The sequence below is a fragment of the Polyodon spathula genome, chromosome 1 (assembly GCF_017654505.1).
Source record: "Polyodon spathula isolate WHYD16114869_AA chromosome 1, ASM1765450v1, whole genome shotgun sequence".
NCBI classification, from domain to species: domain Eukaryota; kingdom Metazoa; phylum Chordata; class Actinopteri; order Acipenseriformes; family Polyodontidae; genus Polyodon; species Polyodon spathula.
This window is the reverse complement of record NC_054534.1, coordinates 22,981,884-23,001,143: the sequence shown is the minus strand read 5'-3', so window position 1 is coordinate 23,001,143 and position 19,260 is coordinate 22,981,884. Positions and strand designations below refer to the sequence as shown.

The 19,260-nt window shown below is 34.6% G+C and overlaps 1 protein-coding gene across 2 annotated transcripts in view; it reads left to right on the top strand.

Annotated features, from left to right (window-relative positions):
• The window catches only part of LOC121315724 (tyrosine-protein kinase SYK-like), a 42,162-nt gene extending 29,026 nt beyond the window's left edge, over positions 1-13,136 (top strand). The window contains exons 4-14 of one of the 2 annotated variants that reach the window (XM_041250073.1): positions 427-565; positions 1,284-1,365; positions 1,940-1,986; positions 2,469-2,537; positions 6,009-6,090; positions 6,250-6,424; positions 9,076-9,285; positions 9,630-9,819; positions 9,958-10,098; positions 10,707-10,819; positions 11,903-13,136. In XM_041250073.1, coding sequence (XP_041106007.1) covers positions 427-565; positions 1,284-1,365; positions 1,940-1,986; positions 2,469-2,537; positions 6,009-6,090; positions 6,250-6,424; positions 9,076-9,285; positions 9,630-9,819; positions 9,958-10,098; positions 10,707-10,819; positions 11,903-11,975 — 1,321 coding nt within the window. In that variant the 3' untranslated portion in view covers positions 11,976-13,136. The remainder of the gene's footprint in view (positions 1-426; positions 566-1,283; positions 1,366-1,939; positions 1,987-2,468; positions 2,538-6,008; positions 6,091-6,249; positions 6,425-9,075; positions 9,286-9,629; positions 9,820-9,957; positions 10,099-10,706; positions 10,820-11,902) is intronic. The other variant, XM_041250083.1, reaches the window with a different exon arrangement.
• The last annotated feature ends 6,124 nt before the right edge of the window (positions 13,137-19,260 follow it).

Here is a 19,260-nt window from a genome sequence, read left to right as displayed (position 1 = left end):
ATATGACAAATTACCTAAACTCTGAGTCTATTTATGTATATTTTGATTTATTTGGCCACATATCAATACCAGAGTGGGTAAATTTGCCATCTTCACCTACAACACCCGATCCAGCTACTGCTGTTGAAAACCTGCTACAAAACCCTAGTAGGCCTATTACAAGTAATAATGCATAACTGCATATAAACATATCGGAGAATGAGCTTGAAAACTTAGAAATCCAAAGAAATGAACTCAGAATAAGACAACAAACCAAATGGTCAGTGTCTGGTTTTAAGAATTGGTTAGAGGAAAAGCATTTTGATACTGAATTTAAAACTGCTAGTGTGACTGTACTGATCGAGTGACTTAGACGGTGTATGACTATGATGTATCCTGAAATGTTGTCAACGGGCTACACTTTAATATTCAATTGTTTCCTTCCAGATTAAGGGAACGTGATAACAAAGGCTCCTTTGCTCTCTGCCTGCTACATGAGGGCAAAGTGCTGCATTATAGGATTGACAAGGACAAGACAGGCAAGCTCTCCATACCTGATGGAAAGAAATTTGATACACTTTGGCAGGTAAAGTTAATAAACCAATAAAAACCCTGTACAAGGAATTTGTTACTTCATCAAGTGCTCAGCAGGATATCAAAGAAAACAGAACAAAATTGAATGTGAAGAAAACAAGGAAAGTCGCGGATAACAGAAAATACTTTTTAGGACTGCTGTTAGATACGATGATTAGGGCCCTGAGTTACATAATCTATCAAATGTCAGAGATTCCAATCAATGGTTATTGTTCAGGGATAGGTGCCAGAAACAGGAAACCCATACAAACCCTATATCTCCCTTTCTGTTGACAAGTCACATATTTGTGTCAGTGAGATCCAGATATCCAGGAAATGTTAATTTTTTTAACAAATGATTTGCGTAAAAGTGTACTGAGAAATTAAAACGTATTAATAATGTATTTACACATATGATAATAATGTATTTACACATATTACTGATTGCTCATTATGTGGCTTACTGTGGAGGCTATAGCGACATCATGTGGCTAGAGAACTAAATTGCAGGTTAAAAAGCAAGTGAAAAACTCAGGGCCCTAGCTAGGAATAGAAAGGTCTCACACAGGCTATTAGCAAAAGAAAAGTGAGTGAAAACCGTGCTGCCACAGTATGTAAGCAAGGGCATTTTCTTTGATATCCTGCTGACAGTATTGTTTACACGGATGTAAGTGAAATATTGTTGTTGTGTTTTTAGAAATATCTTCATTCACCATGGTGTCTTTCCACAGTTGGTAGAGCACTATTCCTATAAGCCTGATGGACTGCTAAGGGTTCTCACAGAACCATGTCTCCGACCTGACTTGCCACTTAGTATGTACTTCTGCTTTTGTTTTCTTTCTCTTTTGAAATATTAGATGGTGTTTTTGCTAAACTCTATGTTGAAACATGCTGCCTTTACACAGAAACAGCCACTTCATTAGTCCTGAAGTACCAGCATAGGGACTTTACTGTCACCACTGAGGTTAGTGCCTTGAATGAAAGTTCTTCACAAATCATTAATGTTACAAGGCTCATTCCAGTGAAGCTGGTTATTGCAATGGAGTAATTCTTTATATACAGTGTATGTGATCCAGAATAAAACAGGGGGGGGGGGGGGGGGGGGGGGGGGGGGGGGGGCAATGTTATAAATGTTATACTGTAGCTAGAGAAAATGCTGATGCACTTGCTATACATGCAAGGCAGCAAGGTGCAAATATGGTGGAGGCCACAAGCACATATATTCATTTAATGCATATTACATTAATATGTATTGTTTTCTGTTTTCAAGACAATCTTTATATTCCAAAAGACCCCTTGTAGAAAGCTCGTTCTTAATCTTCATTCAGATGATATTTACTTCTGCCTTTTTATTTAAAAAAATTGTACTCACTTTTTTTTTTTTCAGATTCTATAGATCTGAGTTGTCCACCAATTCCTCGTAATCACCCCAGGGTAACTATCCATCTAATTTTGTTTTCCATTAGTGTATTGGTAGAGGTCATGAACTGCAGGCATGCTGAATTGCAGTTTTTCTTCTCTGGAATCTTGTTACTTTTCTCTGTGTTTTTGTTGTTAATGACACTCTACGTTTTTCATTTACTCATGTTGGTAACTAAATTTAAAGTTTTGAAATTCAGTTTTTTTTCCACCTCATTAACATTGGGACAAACTCCTGATGGTGTAGCGATATTCAAGAAACGAGACCCCGGTCTTGTTTTATAACAAACGTATCTGTCTTTTATAGTCTGTTTCCATTTGCAGTTTGTGCGTGTTGTCAGAGTGCTTGCTGTATCTTTGGGTTAGATACATTTTAACATTATTAACATTATAGTCCATTTCTTGTGTTTAAGTGTAACCAACTACTTGCTGGTTATAGAAATATGTGAGGCCTTTTCATTTAGAAAATAATTCCTCTTTGAAATTGTGGTTTCTAGAATGGTGCAACAGGTGGAATTTTCTCCAGAATGAAATCCTACTCCTTTCCAAAGTCTGGCTGCAAACAGGTGCAACTATCACACCATTTACAATTGCTTTCCCTCAAAATTAAAGTGGTAGGAGATGTGTGCAATGAACTAACCTGATCTGACACCCTTCTACTAATGTGTGGTTTGCTACTAACAAGGTGTTGGGGCTTCTGGTGTTCTTCCTAATTCTTCCAATCTGTGCCTACATTTATTAATCAGCATGTGTATTTATCAATCATTACAGCAGAATACTTATTCAAAAACGTGATGTGCTTGTTGCGGAATCAAAATCATCTTCAAAATATACTGTATAAAATCTTCAGCGTACCTGTAGACAGTGACAACCTGTCTGATGAGGCAAGAATGGCATTTAAATCGGACTGCGTCAACTTAGTTGTATCTGGCTGCAGCCACAAGTACACTATGTTGAGTCCAGAAAAGTGCAGATGGGCCTCACTGGCGAAAAGGTCATGAGCTGAACAAGCTCTTGACTTAGAAAGTTCATGGGGCAAAATGAATCAGACTCACATATGCTAAGAAATAATTCATTTACTTACTTTCTTTCTTACTTAGCAAATTAATACTTATTTGCATGTATTCATTTACAGTGTTTTAACAGCCTGAGTGACATTTTTGAGTGAGGATCTTCCCAACCGACTGCATGCAGAGTTCTACCTTGTTTACACCTGACACACTGCACATAGGCTTCCCCCTGCTATTACTAATGCACTTTAATTCACTCCTGTCTTTTTTTGTTAGGCTACTCACTGGAAAAGTAAAGGTTTAAAATTCTCATATATGTTAATCCTTTGCAATCATAGTATAGTCAGCATGGATGCCCTTTAAATCACAACCCTAGTACAATACAGACAAGTTCACCTGTCTAGGATAGTATGGTGGCACTGTACTTATTGTTTTTTACATCTATTGGATTAAGTCACTTGCCCATTTCTTCAAAGACCTGGGCGTTTATTATTATTATTATTATATTATTATTATTATTATTATTATTATTATTATTATTATTATTATTTAATGCAAAACCTTTTTATGCAAGCAGGTGTACTGCTGGGATGCTAAATAGTGGTCAGTTTTCATAGAATGCATTGTGTTATAAGTATGACACAGAATTGAGACAATAAATATTTGAAATATACTTTCACCAAACTGGTGTTCTATAATTTTGGCCGAGTATTGACCCAAAAGCAAACAGATACCAAAAGGTAGGTTTCATGTTTTTATTATCAAGGAGTGTCTGTGATGTGTCCATCTCTCTGCAGATGTTAAACAGCTGGATAGAATCGTAATGCAGGTTATACTGTAAAACAACTAGTTCCACTCAGCCTCTTAACAAAACCATTCAGACAACAAAACCTGCACAATGTCCAGTTACGTCTATACACAAGAAAAACACAAACATCTTCAGGTGCTGCGAGCGCCCTATGGCCCATTAACACCCTGACCTCATCATAATATATGTGTGTTTGTTGGTGACAGGGTTGTTTCATTATCATGACAGTTTTATAACGATGCTTTGTTAATCTAAGTTGTTTCATACTCAGTATCTGATGTTTTTAAGCCTAACCTGTTAATTAACCTGTAGTATGTTTCCTATCAGTCTCATATGGTTAGAAAATTGTACTTCACTTTAAAAAAGAAAAGAAAATCTACTTCTAATCAAGTAAAAGGCATTACATAAAATCAACTGGAGAAGAAAACAAACCAAACTCAGGATTTGTAAATCAGTAAATACCTTTTTTTCAAAAATATTTCTATGAAGTTTAAAATCTGGAGTCATTCTTCCATTACTCCTTCTATATTAAATTTGTTCTACTGTATATTGTAATGCAAAAATGCGTACAGGTGGTCCTGAATGGGTGTACTGTACTGCCATCTGTTGGTTAAATGTGGAACTGTGGATGCGTCAAGGTGTCATTTTAAATCAGCTTTTGAATATATATATATATATATATATATATATATATATATATATATATATATATATATATATATATATATATATATATATATATATATATATATATATATATATATATATATATATATATATATATATATATATATATATATATATTATATCTATATATTATATATATATATATATATATATATATATATATTTTTTTTTTGGTAAATACATTTCATACTTATTTGTTAATAGTTAAATACCTTCCACTCTAAAAATGATATGTATTGTTATTTTACTAAAATACAATACAAAAACATAAAGCTCTTTTAACCAATTTTATTTTATTTTACACGATTTTGTCTGTTTAATACTTGTTTACTATTTTACCCACAAAAACGTTTTGTATTAATGAATGAATCCAATACTTTTGAAGGATGGTCACTTAAAGTATGTAAAACGACACCCTTGTTTTGCACTAAAACGGATGGATCATTAAATATGTGGCTCTAACAAAAATCAAGGACTTTCGTGGTATTTTCGCACACTTCAGTGGGCTTAATTTGGGGTGTAACTCTTTAAGTAAAGCTTTTTTAAAAAAACAACAACAAAAAAGGTTGGTTTACGGTCAAAACTAGGTAGGCCTTTGTGTGTTTATTGTCCATCTCAACATGTAAACCTGTGTCATAAAGGCATGACATACTGACTGTACAATACTAAAACCTTACATAACATAGTAGAACAAATATAACAATAGAATTACACAATGTAACACAATGTATTTCTACAAGAAAGTGTTGTAGCGTGTCAAGGGGGTACACCCTGTGTGTTTCCAGTTGTGTGTGTTGGCAGCATAGCTTGTGACAGTTCGTTACGGGGGACTGGCCTGGGAGAGCGCTGTCACAATGATAACTGGGAGGGTTTCCTTGCTGAATTAGAGAGTGTTACGTTCCATTATTGGGTTGTTTAAGTGTGACTTTACGCTGAGCATGTGAGGAAGGCTCCCATCACTGAGACTATACATTAAAAGCAACAGAATGCAGCATGTACACAGTAACGTATACCACACCATCCATTGACTGAAGATTTGTTTTCTTTTTTTTTCATGGAATTGCAGATTCTTTTTAACACAATAATGTTTTTATGGTAACCCTTATAAAAGTTTACCACAGTAAAAGCTTAGCAACGTATAATAAGTATAGTGAAAGCATAGGTAAGCAATGTAAACAATAGCAAGGCACAGTAAAGCATATTAATAAACATGGCAAACCAGAGTAAACTATGGTAAATATATAGGGAAAAGCATGGTAAAACTGCCAAAATACCGTGGTAAACCTTTGTAAGGGAAATGTGGTTATTACCTTGCAACTTAATTTACATTTCACCACTTTTCAAATTTCTAATACAGCTTTGGTGCTTGCATATTTTGCAATCCAGCTTAATGCGTGATCTACTGTTCAAAACAATTCATCATGCTGCTTCATGTGCCATGCGTGTTGCATGTGATTTTGCTACCTAACAACAAAAAACGTATTTTCCATTTGCTGAAGATTTTTTAAATGTATTTTTCTTCATCCATGCAGAAGGTGAGCGATATGGGTGCTCGTGCTAACAGCTCTGCACAACTCAACCCCTATGAAATGAGGCCAGGGAATAAAAAACAAGGTATAACAAGAGATGATGACAGCTTCTTTATTTAAATACAAGCTTGGAATACATCTACACTACAGTTCTGAATGTCAAAAAGTAACCAATGTAGTGTTTTAATAATGTGTAGGTCTTCTTTTCTAAGCACTGATTATTGCTTTTTCATTGTAACATCAGTTTCCAAAGAGGCTCTGCCCATGGACACTGCGGTTTATGAAAGCCCGTATGCCGACCCAGAAGAACTGAAACCCAAAACTGTTCATCTAGACCGGAAACAACTTAAACTGGAAGATGGGGAGCTTGGTTCTGGGAACTTTGGTACTGTGATGAAAGGGGTTTATCGCATGATGAAGTAGGTACCACTACCAGCCTCTAAAAAATGTATTAAAATGACAAGATGCTTTATTTACATGCATGATGTAAGTAAGCATTAATATCCACCACATTCACCAGGCATCCTTGATTTTTGACTGTAAGAAAGTGCCAGACAGTTATCAAACAGGAATGTCCGCTTAAAATGCTGTTCTGTGATGAAAAATAGTTTTTACATACAAATCAATTCTTTTTTGCACTGGATTACATTTGGGTATTTTAAACTAAACTGCTGTTATTGTGTAGGATAATTATTGTTTGTTTATTTAGCAGACACTTTTATCCAAGGCAACTTACAGAGACTAGCATGTGTGAACTGTGTATCAGCTGCAGAGTCACTTACAACAATGTGTCACCTGAAAGATAGAGCACAAGGAGGTTAAGTGGCTTGCTCAGGGTCACACAGTGAGTCAGTGGCTGAGCTAGGATTTGAACCCACAACCTCCTGGTTACAAATCCTTTTTTTTTAACCACCACACCACGCAGCCTCCTAATGGTTGCTCTACTCACAACCTGAATGTCAATTTTGATAGTTCTTGGGTAGTTTAAATAAAATCTAATCCTAGTTCTTACTGATAGGGGTTTTAACAGTGTTATTCTGTATTGCTGGAGTATACAACATTCAGTCTTGTAATGTGTGATTGTGTGACTGCTGTCTTGGTAATAAGTCAGCATGTTGAATTGCATCCTCTGGCTCTTCCCATCCATTCCACTGTAGACTGTTGTCCCTTAATAATTTCAACCTGCAAAATATATCCTACCTTTGCCTTACTAGAACAGTTCTACAAATTGCCCCCATTTAAGGCTGTCTTACCTCTCATTAAACAACAAGCTTGAAAAGGGTTTATGACATATTTTTCATCACATCATTGAGATTTATTTTTAAAAAGTTCAATCACAGCTAGGTTAGAGCCACAAGCCTTGGTACTGCAGATCAGTTCTCTTTGCTTTTGTTCATTATCCCACAAGGAAGCTGTTTATATATGTTTTTTTTTTTTTTTTTTTTTGTTTTTTTTTTCCCCACTTGAAACATCTAGGGTGTGGACCAAATATAGATTTATCCTACACCTTCCAGCGTTTCCATTCTCCTATTCACACAATGTTATGCAAATTAAGTGAAAGGCAAAGGGTCAAAATGTTTTCCAGTTGTTTTTAGAGAAACATCCCTGAAAGTGTGGTTTCCAAGCATACAAAAATTTGCGCACGAGAATGTGACCTTCTCCATGTCACAGTTATAAGTGCAGAATGCTGTTTCTTTTACATTTTTAATTGAACACCATTCTAATGAAAAAAAGAAAATTCAAACAAAAATCATAATTACTTGCTGCCGGTTTAGAATCTCCTTCTCTTCCTTTAAGACTGTAGTGCTGGGACTTTGGAAATAACAAGAGTTCATGTGAAATTGGTGTTTTCATGAAAAAGTGGGTGTTTTGCATTTTGCCCTTAAAGGTGAAATTAGGATTTACCTTCTCCTTCTCTGTGACATTGTTTTATTTAATTTTTTTGGCCTGAAATGCCATTCTCACAAGATTTTTCACCGAACGTGCACACGCATCTTTACGTCATGATAATTTAATCCTTCATGGAAACCAATGTGAGACTACAAGTGATGAGACTAACCTGCTTACTAGTCAACCTTCAAATCCTATGCCTGCTTCCCAGCAGACAATTCTGTTGAGATGGATTTAATGTTAAAAAATTAATATATATATATATATATATATATATATATATATATATATATAGATATATATATATATGGTACACCACAGAGGGGACATTAATACAAATCAATTGGTTTTTAAAGTAATTGTAGCCAACAGAAGAATGCTATAAATCTTACCTATTTTACACTTCCTTTAGTATTTTCATTTTAAACAGACATCTAGTACTGCAATAGGTTAGCGTCCATTCCAAGCTGGCTCGCCTTGTGTTCCAGGAAGTCTGTTGCTGCTTTACTTTCTTGTTCATTTCACCTCAGCTGTGTCTTCTGGGTCAAAACATGTTACTGACTGAGGGGAAGCAGTTGATTGGTTATTGACAGGAAGAAAAAGAAAAACAGTGAAGGGTTGGGGTCAATTTCACCAACCAGGTAAAATGACCCAGGAGGTGCGGCATTCTAAAAGCATGGCTGCAAACAGAGATTTTGTTAATCCAGTGTTGTACCAGATATAATGATTTCATACAAATACATGTTTACTAAAACATGTGTTTCTTTCATAACTGCACATTTGAAACCTATATAATGAATATACATGGTGGAGAAAATGTATGAACCTATATTGATAGCTACAATTACTTTGTGTTTTAATATTAAAGTACATAAGTATTAGACAAATATGGCATTTCTGTTTTCCATAAAAATGACAAAAAACACAAGATTCAACACATCTCAGAAATGAACATGAGAGCTACATAGACAATGGAAGTGAACAACAGATGTTGTGAGATGTTTTTTTTTTTTTTTTGCCCTCTGTGGTTTGAAACTTGTACACAAGACTTCAAAGTGCTTCAAATATTTGAGTCATTACAATTGGAAACAACTAAAAGTTATGGGACAGTGAAAATAAAATAAGAACATTTAATTAGAAGCTAGTTACTTTAAAGATGTGTTTTACGATGTATTACCAGATCTGAAAAAACAGTAGCTGTAAAAATCCTAAAGAACGAGGACAATGATCCAGCGGTCAAGGAGGAGATGCTCAGAGAAGCAAACGTGATGCAGCAACTGGACAACCCGTACATCGTCCGAATGATTGGAATCTGTGAAGCTGAGAATTTGATGCTGGTTATGGAACTTGCAGAGTTAGGTCCCCTCAACAAATTCTTGCAAAAAAACAAGTAAGTCAGTTTTAGTTAGTGGTTTGCTTTCCATGCAAATGCACAGAACTGGCCAGCCAGAAATGTATTTATTTATCTGCAGTGGAAGCCACATGTTCCAACCACTGCAACACAAATTACTCTGATGCAACACTGATATTTTTTTGAAAGCATTGATTCAGCTGCATCAAGAGAACAGGGTCTACTATGGACTTTCTTAACCACTGGCTGTTTACAGATGGGTCCCTATATGCCCTCCATGCTTTCTTTATTTATATCCAAAACAATTGGTTACAGAAAATGGTAGTGTGTAGAGTATTTATGTCGACTGTATTGCTAACTGTGCCCTCTTAAAATCTCTTTAGGCATATTACCAAAAAGAATATCACAGAGTTAGTTCATCAAGTTTCCATGGGCATGAAGTACCTCGAAGAGAACAGCTTTGTTCACAGAGACCTGGCTGCCAGAAATGTGCTGCTAGTCACCCAGCATTATGCCAAAATTAGTGACTTTGGGCTCTCAAAAGCACTAACTGAGGAAGAGAATTACTACAAAGTAAGTCTTGTTTATCAGTGTAAATCAGTCACAAATGACAACCTGTGTTATCTTTTTTATTACTCAAGAATTTTACTTTACTGGAAACTTTAGCAAAATTAACTATTTTGTACAGTACTGAGATTTCCTCATTTTTAGGCTAAAGGTCATGGGAAATGGCCAGTCAAGTGGTATGCTCCGGAATGCATAAACTACTTCAAGTTTTCCTGCAAGAGTGATGTATGGAGCTTTGGTGTTTTGATGTGGGAAGCATTTTCCTTGGGACAGAAGCCATACAAAGTGAGTTACCCCCATATACTGGAATGTGTGTAAAATGCAGTGTCTCTGAAACTAGTCTACACAGCAAGCTCTTAAAAAGGTTTCCTTATAGGTTCGTACAGTTGTGCAATGTCCTGTATGTACTATCTGTATTTTTAATATAAATTATACTACTATTAACATGCTACCTACATTTATATTGTAAAGAGAAAGTAAAAACATACTTAAGATGAAATTTAGTTTCCTGATGCTGTCGATGCAAAGCTCTTAATGTAGGTAATTATATCTTGTTTTGTTTAACATTTACTGTTTAACAGTTTGTAATGTTATTTATAAAACTTATTTTTATTATACACCTGTCACCACCATGCTAAAAAAAGCACATAACCATTTAAGTGTAAGCTCAACAATAAAAATGACAAGTAGATTTTTTTCATATAGAAAATATCATTTTTAAAAATTAAATTGCATGTTTACTAAAAAAAAAAAAAAAGTGTTGTCTAATCAATAAAATTGATCTACACAAAGTCATTAATAAAACTGAAATAGTTTTATTTTAATTTTATTTTGAACACATAAGTGACTTAACGTGCACATGGCTTATATATCCAAAATACATTTCTTTTTAGGGTATGAAAGGAATTGAAGTCATGCAAATGCTTGAACGTGGAGAAAGGATGGAGTCTCCCCCAGATTGTCCACCTGAAATGTATGACCTCATGAAACAATGCTGGACCTACAAGTGAGTCTGAAACTTAATATCAGTTTTCAGCTGTATGGCATCAACGCTTCCCACTTTTCCCAGTTGTTTAGGCAATATACTCTCCCTATTACAAACAGTCACCCATCGTAACATCCGAGGCAACAGTCAACAAAGGTTCAGTGGTAACTTACCAGTTGTCCACTTGATAGATCCTGACCCAAAAAGAATGCCGCATAAATTGGAGTGTCATTTAATTCCAGTAACTCAGCAGACTGCACTGGTAATTTAAGTACTTCCAAAATGTAATAGCAATTAGACTGCATTTGTTTTGTCAGTGGGTGGGCTTAGATGATATTATTATTATTATTATTATTATTATTATTATTATTATTATTATTATTATTATTATTATTATTATTATTATTATTAGTTTATTTGGCAGAAGGCGACTTACAGATGTTACAGGGCAATGCAAGGTTATAGTGCAATAACAATATTTAAATACATTACAGTTTACAGTAAGTGCAAATACTACTAGAATATAATGAGAAGTTTAGCATGTGACAAGTTTAGAATTAAAACAATTTGCATCTACAATGACGTAATAGTAGTGCAAGGACAGTGCATCAGCTGAGCATCTAGTAACATGGTGCTTAGGTCAGGCAAGTCCAGTGCAGAGTAGGAAGGGTAGATCGAGAGAACTACAAGGGCAGTCTAAAGAGGCAAGTAGCATACTAAATGAATGACCAGCCTCTAAAAATTGCTGTAAGATCTTTAGTGACACCTGTTGAGAGCATTTCCCAGTTACAGAGAGGTGCCTGACGTGCCTCAGGAAAATCCAGAGGAACTAACAGGGTTAAACAGAATATTAGGCTCTGTGTGCTCTCAAGCACTGGATGTTTGTACGTGCTACTGTATCTGACAGCCCATCATGACAACTTACTGGCAGACCTGACTCTGGGGAAGCCAAGCTTCAGTTTATAGCCTGAATAGGGACCTAAATCACAGATCCTCTTGTATGAGGTTTTAAAATATTGTTTACTATATCTTTTGTCTTTCCTTGTTCTGATAAAAGATATAATTATATATTGAACAAGGTTTTTTTTTGTTTTCTTTTTGCAGAATTGAAGAAAGGCCTCCATTTGTAGTAGTTGAACGCAGATTGAGGGACTACTACTATGACATTTCACAATAATTTGTTTTTATGGGCACAATGCCTGAGACATTATTTTACAGTTGAATATCTGCAGCAATATAAAGAACCCTTTTCAGCAGATGTTAATACTGTAAGATTCTTGCTTCACTGCTTTTTTCATTACTTCTGTTTCGGATTAGGAATACAACATCAACTACTTGGATGAACCTAGGTGTATCACCTTTTTTTATCTATCTTTGAAAAATGATTGCATGATTCCATTGAGATAATATATTTACAATGATTTCACAATCAAATCAATGACTGCAAAATAATAAACAAAATCTAATTCCAATATGTGGTCCCCACAGCAGGCTTGCAGTGATGTAAATATGTATCTTAATGTGTCATATCTCTGTTGACAGGAAAAGAGTAACAGGGTGGCTAATCTCTTTTTAAATACATTTTCAGTTTGACTGTTCACTTGTTAGTTTGTTTGTTTTTAACTTCACTGCTTTGTTGCTTACAAAGCAGTAAGTTTAGTTTTATATGAGCAGTATTTACACATGTAGTACTATCTACCTATCTTCAATACAGAGTATACAGCTATGAACATAATACTTTAGATTTATACTAAAAGAAAGTAAAAACGTACTTCCAGCTGCTGACGATGCAAAACTGTTAATATAGTTGATAATATGCTGTTGTCATTTACCTTACAGCAGTTTGTAATGTTATTTATAAAAGTAATTTCTAGTATTCATCTGTCACCATCATGATATAAAAAAAAAAACAGCACGTAACCATTGTTTTGTGTCATATTTGCTTAAATTAACAAACAGTCAGAAAAGTAAAAATGGTAAAGATTTGCTATCCTCTACTTTATTACAGCTGTATACTGCACAGAATCACACATTTTTATGAATGTTAATTTGGTCAAAAAGTTTATTTTTTGAAAAGGAACTTTTTAAAATTAAATTGTATTTAAAATCTGGATTTCATTATCTCATCTCATTTACAATATAGTCGTGGAGGACTGTGACATATATCTAGCCACACACACAAACAGAAAACTACAATACAGGAAAAGTCAGCTCACTTATACACACGTCTACTTACAGATCTTAAAAGGAAACCGTTGTCAAACAGAAAAAACCTGTGCCTGGACATCTGATTAAGAGGGTATATGCTTTTTGATATCTATTTATCTTAACTATGAAGAGTTTTACTCAGTATATATATATATATATATCTATATATATATATATATATATATATATATATTATATATATATTATATAACGACTGAACAGTAACGTACACAAAATTGTATATGTTTTGATATATAACGAGAAATGCTCGTTGATAACATATCAGCAACTGATGTTTGTGTGACTAAAAACAAACAGTTTTTGTCAATTATTTTAATTTTATACACATTTGTGTACAGAATGTCAAAGTTTCTGTTACAATGTTATTTCCATTGATGAAGGTATATATATATTTATATATATATATATATATATATATATATATATATATATATATATATATATATATATATATAGATATATATATATATATATATATATATATATATATATATATATATATATATATATATATATATATATAATATAAGAATTGTATTGCATGTACCGGGGCATGATTAAGACGTTTACAAGCATTTGTCTCAAAGGAATAGATTTTAACACTTGACGGGGCAGTTTAGAAAATAAGATATTAAAAAAGTATGAAACATCAACATACTTTCGATGTAGAAACAAAAAATAATTACATTAGATCACTTCATTGGTACTGAACAGCCTTTCTTATGGTATGCCAAATGGGGTTACTGATTGATCTAAAAAGTGGCAGATATAGTACTAACCAGAAATAGCAAAAAAAAAAAAAAAAGTTTACAGATAGAAATGCACCAAAGAGATGTACAATCACTGTTAGACCATGGGACACAAGTGCATATTATCTCAGTGGCGATTTGTAGATCAGTTGAATAAATCAAAACTGTGGTCTGTATCATTTTTATGACAAGAGGTTAAAACTAAGTTGCAGTGAAATTGTTACAGCCATTTTGTACTAGACAACACCTGTAATACAACTTAATTAAGACATGTATAGAATAGAGCTGTGTACACAAAATCAAGAGTACTGTCTCTATACTGTACAACCAAAATCTAAAAAGTCACATGACCTCAATATGACAGCTGCATTAGATCAGATGTCAAGGTTTTGTGTGCAGTGTTTATATCATCCTAAAACAACTAAGCTTAAATGGGATCTTTGTTAAATTACTGCCACAAAAGAGTTAAAAAAATGTGTATGATGTCCATGATCAAACTTGACCTAAAAGCTGCCAGTATCTCAAAGAATAAGGTCTATATTATCCAGTAACCAAAAATAATGCAAGGTCAAAGTGAAGATGGATAGATTTAGCCAGAAGAGTTACACTGAAAATAAAAAAGTTGGCATTTGAAATGTTTTATGAGATATTTTGTCAAGAGGTTATCCTTGGAAAGCTAAAGTCTCAATGGATCATCCTATATATTTAAATACATCATTTAAGGATTGAATCCACCAGGGTTAGTGGATTTGTATGTGGGAATTGTTTAGACAATTTGCCCAAGGATATGTCACCTTCAGGGTGGGCATCGGCAGAAACTAACCAAGTCAGGGGGGTTGACCCATTGACCCTTAAAGGAAGATGCTGCTGCAAAGGACGTAGAGGGGAAATGGGGGAGAAAGATGAGCTCTGTATTGAAGCAACAGTTTAACCAGTGAGATTAACAAAGAGATGGTACACACACTTTCACACCCCAGCCAAACACCCACCAAAAGAACTGTCTAGTGAGTTTTACAAGTTAAAATTACCCAAAGTAAGTGTCATCTTTTCTTAAAAAAAAAAAAAACATCCTTTAAGTGGTCTTATTGGGCTTTTATAAGGAAGACATTGTAGTAGAAAAGTGGTCTTTGCATCTTGATATTCTTGACAATGCCTGGAAGAAGATGCCAGAGTGATACTAAATTTAAATTTTCCCTGTAGGTTGCCATGTATTTTCCAAAAGCTAACTATTATCACAAGAAACAAGGACCAGGTGGCAGTCAGGACTAAATGAAGACAGGCGACTACCATGCGAAACTCAAAACTACTAGACACATGAGACACAGCTACATAATGCACAGTGGCACCACTCAGACTGCTTTCTTACAATATATCTTGTCATTCCGAAAAGATCATTATCCCATATTCAAATAAATTAAAAAGATGGAATGTGAAATCTGTGTGACAAGTGAACCGTGTACATTATCAATTTACTACCAAAGCAAAACAACTGGGTGAGAATTTTTTTTTTTTTTTTTTTTTTTTTGTCAACAATAGTTCACATTAGTTGTAACATTATTCTAGCATCCCTGTTGCAAGCCAACTTTATGGTTTATGATTATCATAAAAAGTGTGGTTATTCAATGAGATTCATTTTATTGACCGCACATTTTGTCCTACAGTTTGCAGCAAAAACCACCAGATTGTATTTAAACAGTAATAAAATGATAATACCAACAAAATCAGCAGAAATCTACTCACACCACAAGCACCAATGCATTACCTTGGTATTCTATTACACAATGTGCCACTAGATGGCAGTAGTTAGTAATTTTTTGAATGACTTTCCAAAAGTCTTACTTGAAGGTACAGTAGCTATCATGCACACACACAGATCATACTACATCATGGTAATTCAGTGAACTTCTCTGTTACAGGGAAAGACCTTTAATTTAAAAGCCACTAGCTATTGAAAACGGAATTAAATCGTATTAGGGTGAAAACATGGTATATATGCACTTTATTATGAAGTTGTGTCTTTGGATTTGTCCAATGTCTTGCGCCGGGAATAGTGATCGAATAACACCAAATAACAGACAAACAATACAGCAGTTCTGCAGTCAAAGACTGAGTCTACCTCTCAGTGAGTTACTGCAGATACTGATACAAATGGCTTTTAACATCTCAATACTGAACTTATCGGAAGAGCTGATATTAATAAATATGTAAATAAAGCACTTACAAAAATTAATGAAAACAAATTATTCTAAAACAAATGACAATAATACACAGCCACCTCTTTTTGAGGTGCTTTTGATAACAACCCACATTGGCACTCCTTAAGGACCAGCGTCTACAGGGCTGTACTTACAGGCCCGACGCAGCCTTTTATTCACCTGCGTCATTAAACAAACTGAATTATTATTTAACTGGAGCACCAGTCAAGGTACAGTTTCTACAGTGGTTCCAAAATAACACCATTTACACGTGCAGGGCTTTTGCCCTGTTACAGCCATATATGTCAATAGTACATTTTAAGATGTTTGAGTATTGATTGCTGATTATCACAAATACAAGAGTTTGAGAATAGTAACAGAATGCTTCATTTCTATAAGCTGTACCATGAGTGTCATCAAGCCTTTACGCATTGTTCTTATATTCTTTTTGCAAATAAAAACACCCACCTACCTTAAGAATGTACACTGTCTATTGATTATTAACACAGTGTTTGTTACATAGCCATTTACTTATTCATAATTAAATACATTTTTCAGCCACCATGTAAATTGTAAATAGACCTAGGGTGAATGTGCTATAGTGGCAGACATGGCAAGCTAGCAGAGAGGTAACGCACTGTAAGAGAGGAGCAGGTCAGAACCATGACTGCTTTCCAGTAGCTCGCTTTCCAGAAACAAGCCTTCTACTTCGAATGCAGGTGCCCTTCTGAAGTGGTTATTTTGTAGCTGCCAGAGCTCAATTTCTTCACTTTTAGCTGTTAGCCATCATCCGTCTGACAAGTGATGTGGGGAACAGTTTAAAAATGATTTGGGAGTGTGGCTGGCGGCATTCTCAACGTGTTTTCTGAAACCAAGTGAAGAGATGTCAAAGAATGTGGCTAATGGCTTTTGGAAAACTAAAGTGAGTTAATTATGGTCTTAAAGATAACATCAGAAAAACCATACATACAACACGTGTCCTCTTTGTAATGTACAGTATTGTTGTTCAATATGCCAAATAATGGTCTCTGCCAAGGCCCTCATTGAGATGTTTTTGGAGGGCTTGGGTTATACAATTTCCAAATGTTTGGACATAAGCATCATTCAATATCATGATACCGGTACTTAATAACTGCAGTTTAAAGCAGTCTGCCATCTTCCTATACTTAGAGGACTTGTTGCTGCCCTACAGTATACTACTGGCCGTTGTAACAATCTGATGGTTTGTTACAGGTACCCAGGACCACAGCAATCAAGGTGGCTTTTAATCCACAGAGGTTCAGAACCTTGACAATGGCATATCCTTGTTTAAAGACATATTAGTATGACCTGGTATTTTCTAATTAGTGTGTCAATTCTGCAATGTGACTACAAATGTGGACATGAACAATTTACTTTAAAGGAGTCTTTACAATAAATGCTGATGGAGTTGAATGGAAAATGCATGGGGACTAAACACAATGTATTAAGTTGTTGTACTAACCATTGTACATTCTATAAGAAATACCTACTTTAAATTTTTTTTAAAAATCTATAATCAAAAAATTTGGTTACAGAGTCATACATTTTGCTTTCCATAAAAAAAAAAAGATAAAAAAAGATGGTTTCTGAATATCAACCACATTTCATTTAAGACGTTTCCACGAACCTGGCCGGCGGAAGAGTCTTTCTATTTCTCAGGTTAGAAACAACACAATTTATTTTATGCAACTTTTTGTGGTAGGATCCACTGGCCTGATATTTAGGACATCTGCCGGAAACAAGCCACACTTTGTGGGAGTCTACAGTCATCTCAGCTGGCCTCACTCTACCGGTAGCTGAAGCCACAGCCTAGCCTTGCTTATTAGTTCTGGTTAGAAGATAGCAGCCTGTTTTGAGGTGATATCAACCCTTATGTTTCCAACTCAGCCAAATATTGTGTGAAAAGAAAAAAACAGGCACGCAGATCCTATTTTTATACAAAAGAAGCTGCAGGGCGGGGAGTAGCACCTCATGCTTGTGGTGCAGCAGGGGCTCGATTCTCACCACCTGTTACTCCTGGTTATAGGATATTTTTATTATTTGTTAACAGTGGGGTCTTTTTTATAAAGAACAGTTCAACTGTCACTTTCAGCTTCTGGTTTTTTTTTTTTTTTATGGTGTGAAGATATAAATAATTTTTATCATTATAATAAATTCTTAAAATATTATTGAGAGAAAAAGTGAGCAAAAAAAAGAAACATATGTATTTTGATTCACAAAATTGCCTAAAAATGTTGATTATTGTAATACTCATTTTGCAGCCCAACTTTGACATTTAATAATTACTGAGAAAATATTTGTATCCACAGAATGAAAGAAAATATTGAGATTCAAAACTGGAAAGTGTGTTGCTTTGAAGAAAAATGTTAAATTGAAATGTAGTTGGTATAAAAGATGCCCTAATAATTCCTAATAATAAATGTAAGAACATGAATCTGTGTCCTTTATTCCCTTTTCCAGATTTCTTTATTATAGCAGCTGTGGTTTACATTCTCTGCCACCAGAGGAGCTGCTGCCCTTTACCTCACTTTAAAACTCTCTGTTTTAACAAGACGCACTCTAATGGTGACCATGGATACTACGCTATTCATGAACTTGCTTTATAAAGCAGAAAACCTAAAGCACTTGTTTAGCCAGCATCATGTGTGCAATATAAAAAGCATGGTTCGTGGTTCATAGCTTAAGAAAATGCCATAAGCCTTAACACCTATTAAATTAGGTCATATTTTCATCATCTACAATGAACCCCAAAAAGACTGGGTCATATTTTTGCCCTGAGATCCTAACATGTACTGTATATCCCATAGAACAACTCAACCTGACTTGTGAAGTCTTATCCCAGATGACTGTACCCATAAAGAAAACACTGCAGTGGATGTAAATTCAATACTGTAAAATGACTACAGATTTCAGTTAGATTGTGTAGAGCAACTGCAAATCACTAGGACTGCAGGTACAGTCTAATTACTTTAGATTGCTGTGCAGATAACCATGTAATAACATGCAGATAACAATTGCGCTCTTCCGTGGTAGCTATACTACTGGTGGAATACTTGCAAAATAACTTTGTAAATTCATAATGATCTTTTGTATTTGGTACATTTGCAGTTAATCATTTTTGACACAGAGATTTTATTCTTACATTTGGGACTTTAGGATATTAGAAGGCTATCCTGTAGTCAAAAGCTATTACTGTTGCATATGCATATCACATGTTATGCTATCAAGAATGTTTGAGATTTCAAAAACATTTGATTTATAGAGTAAG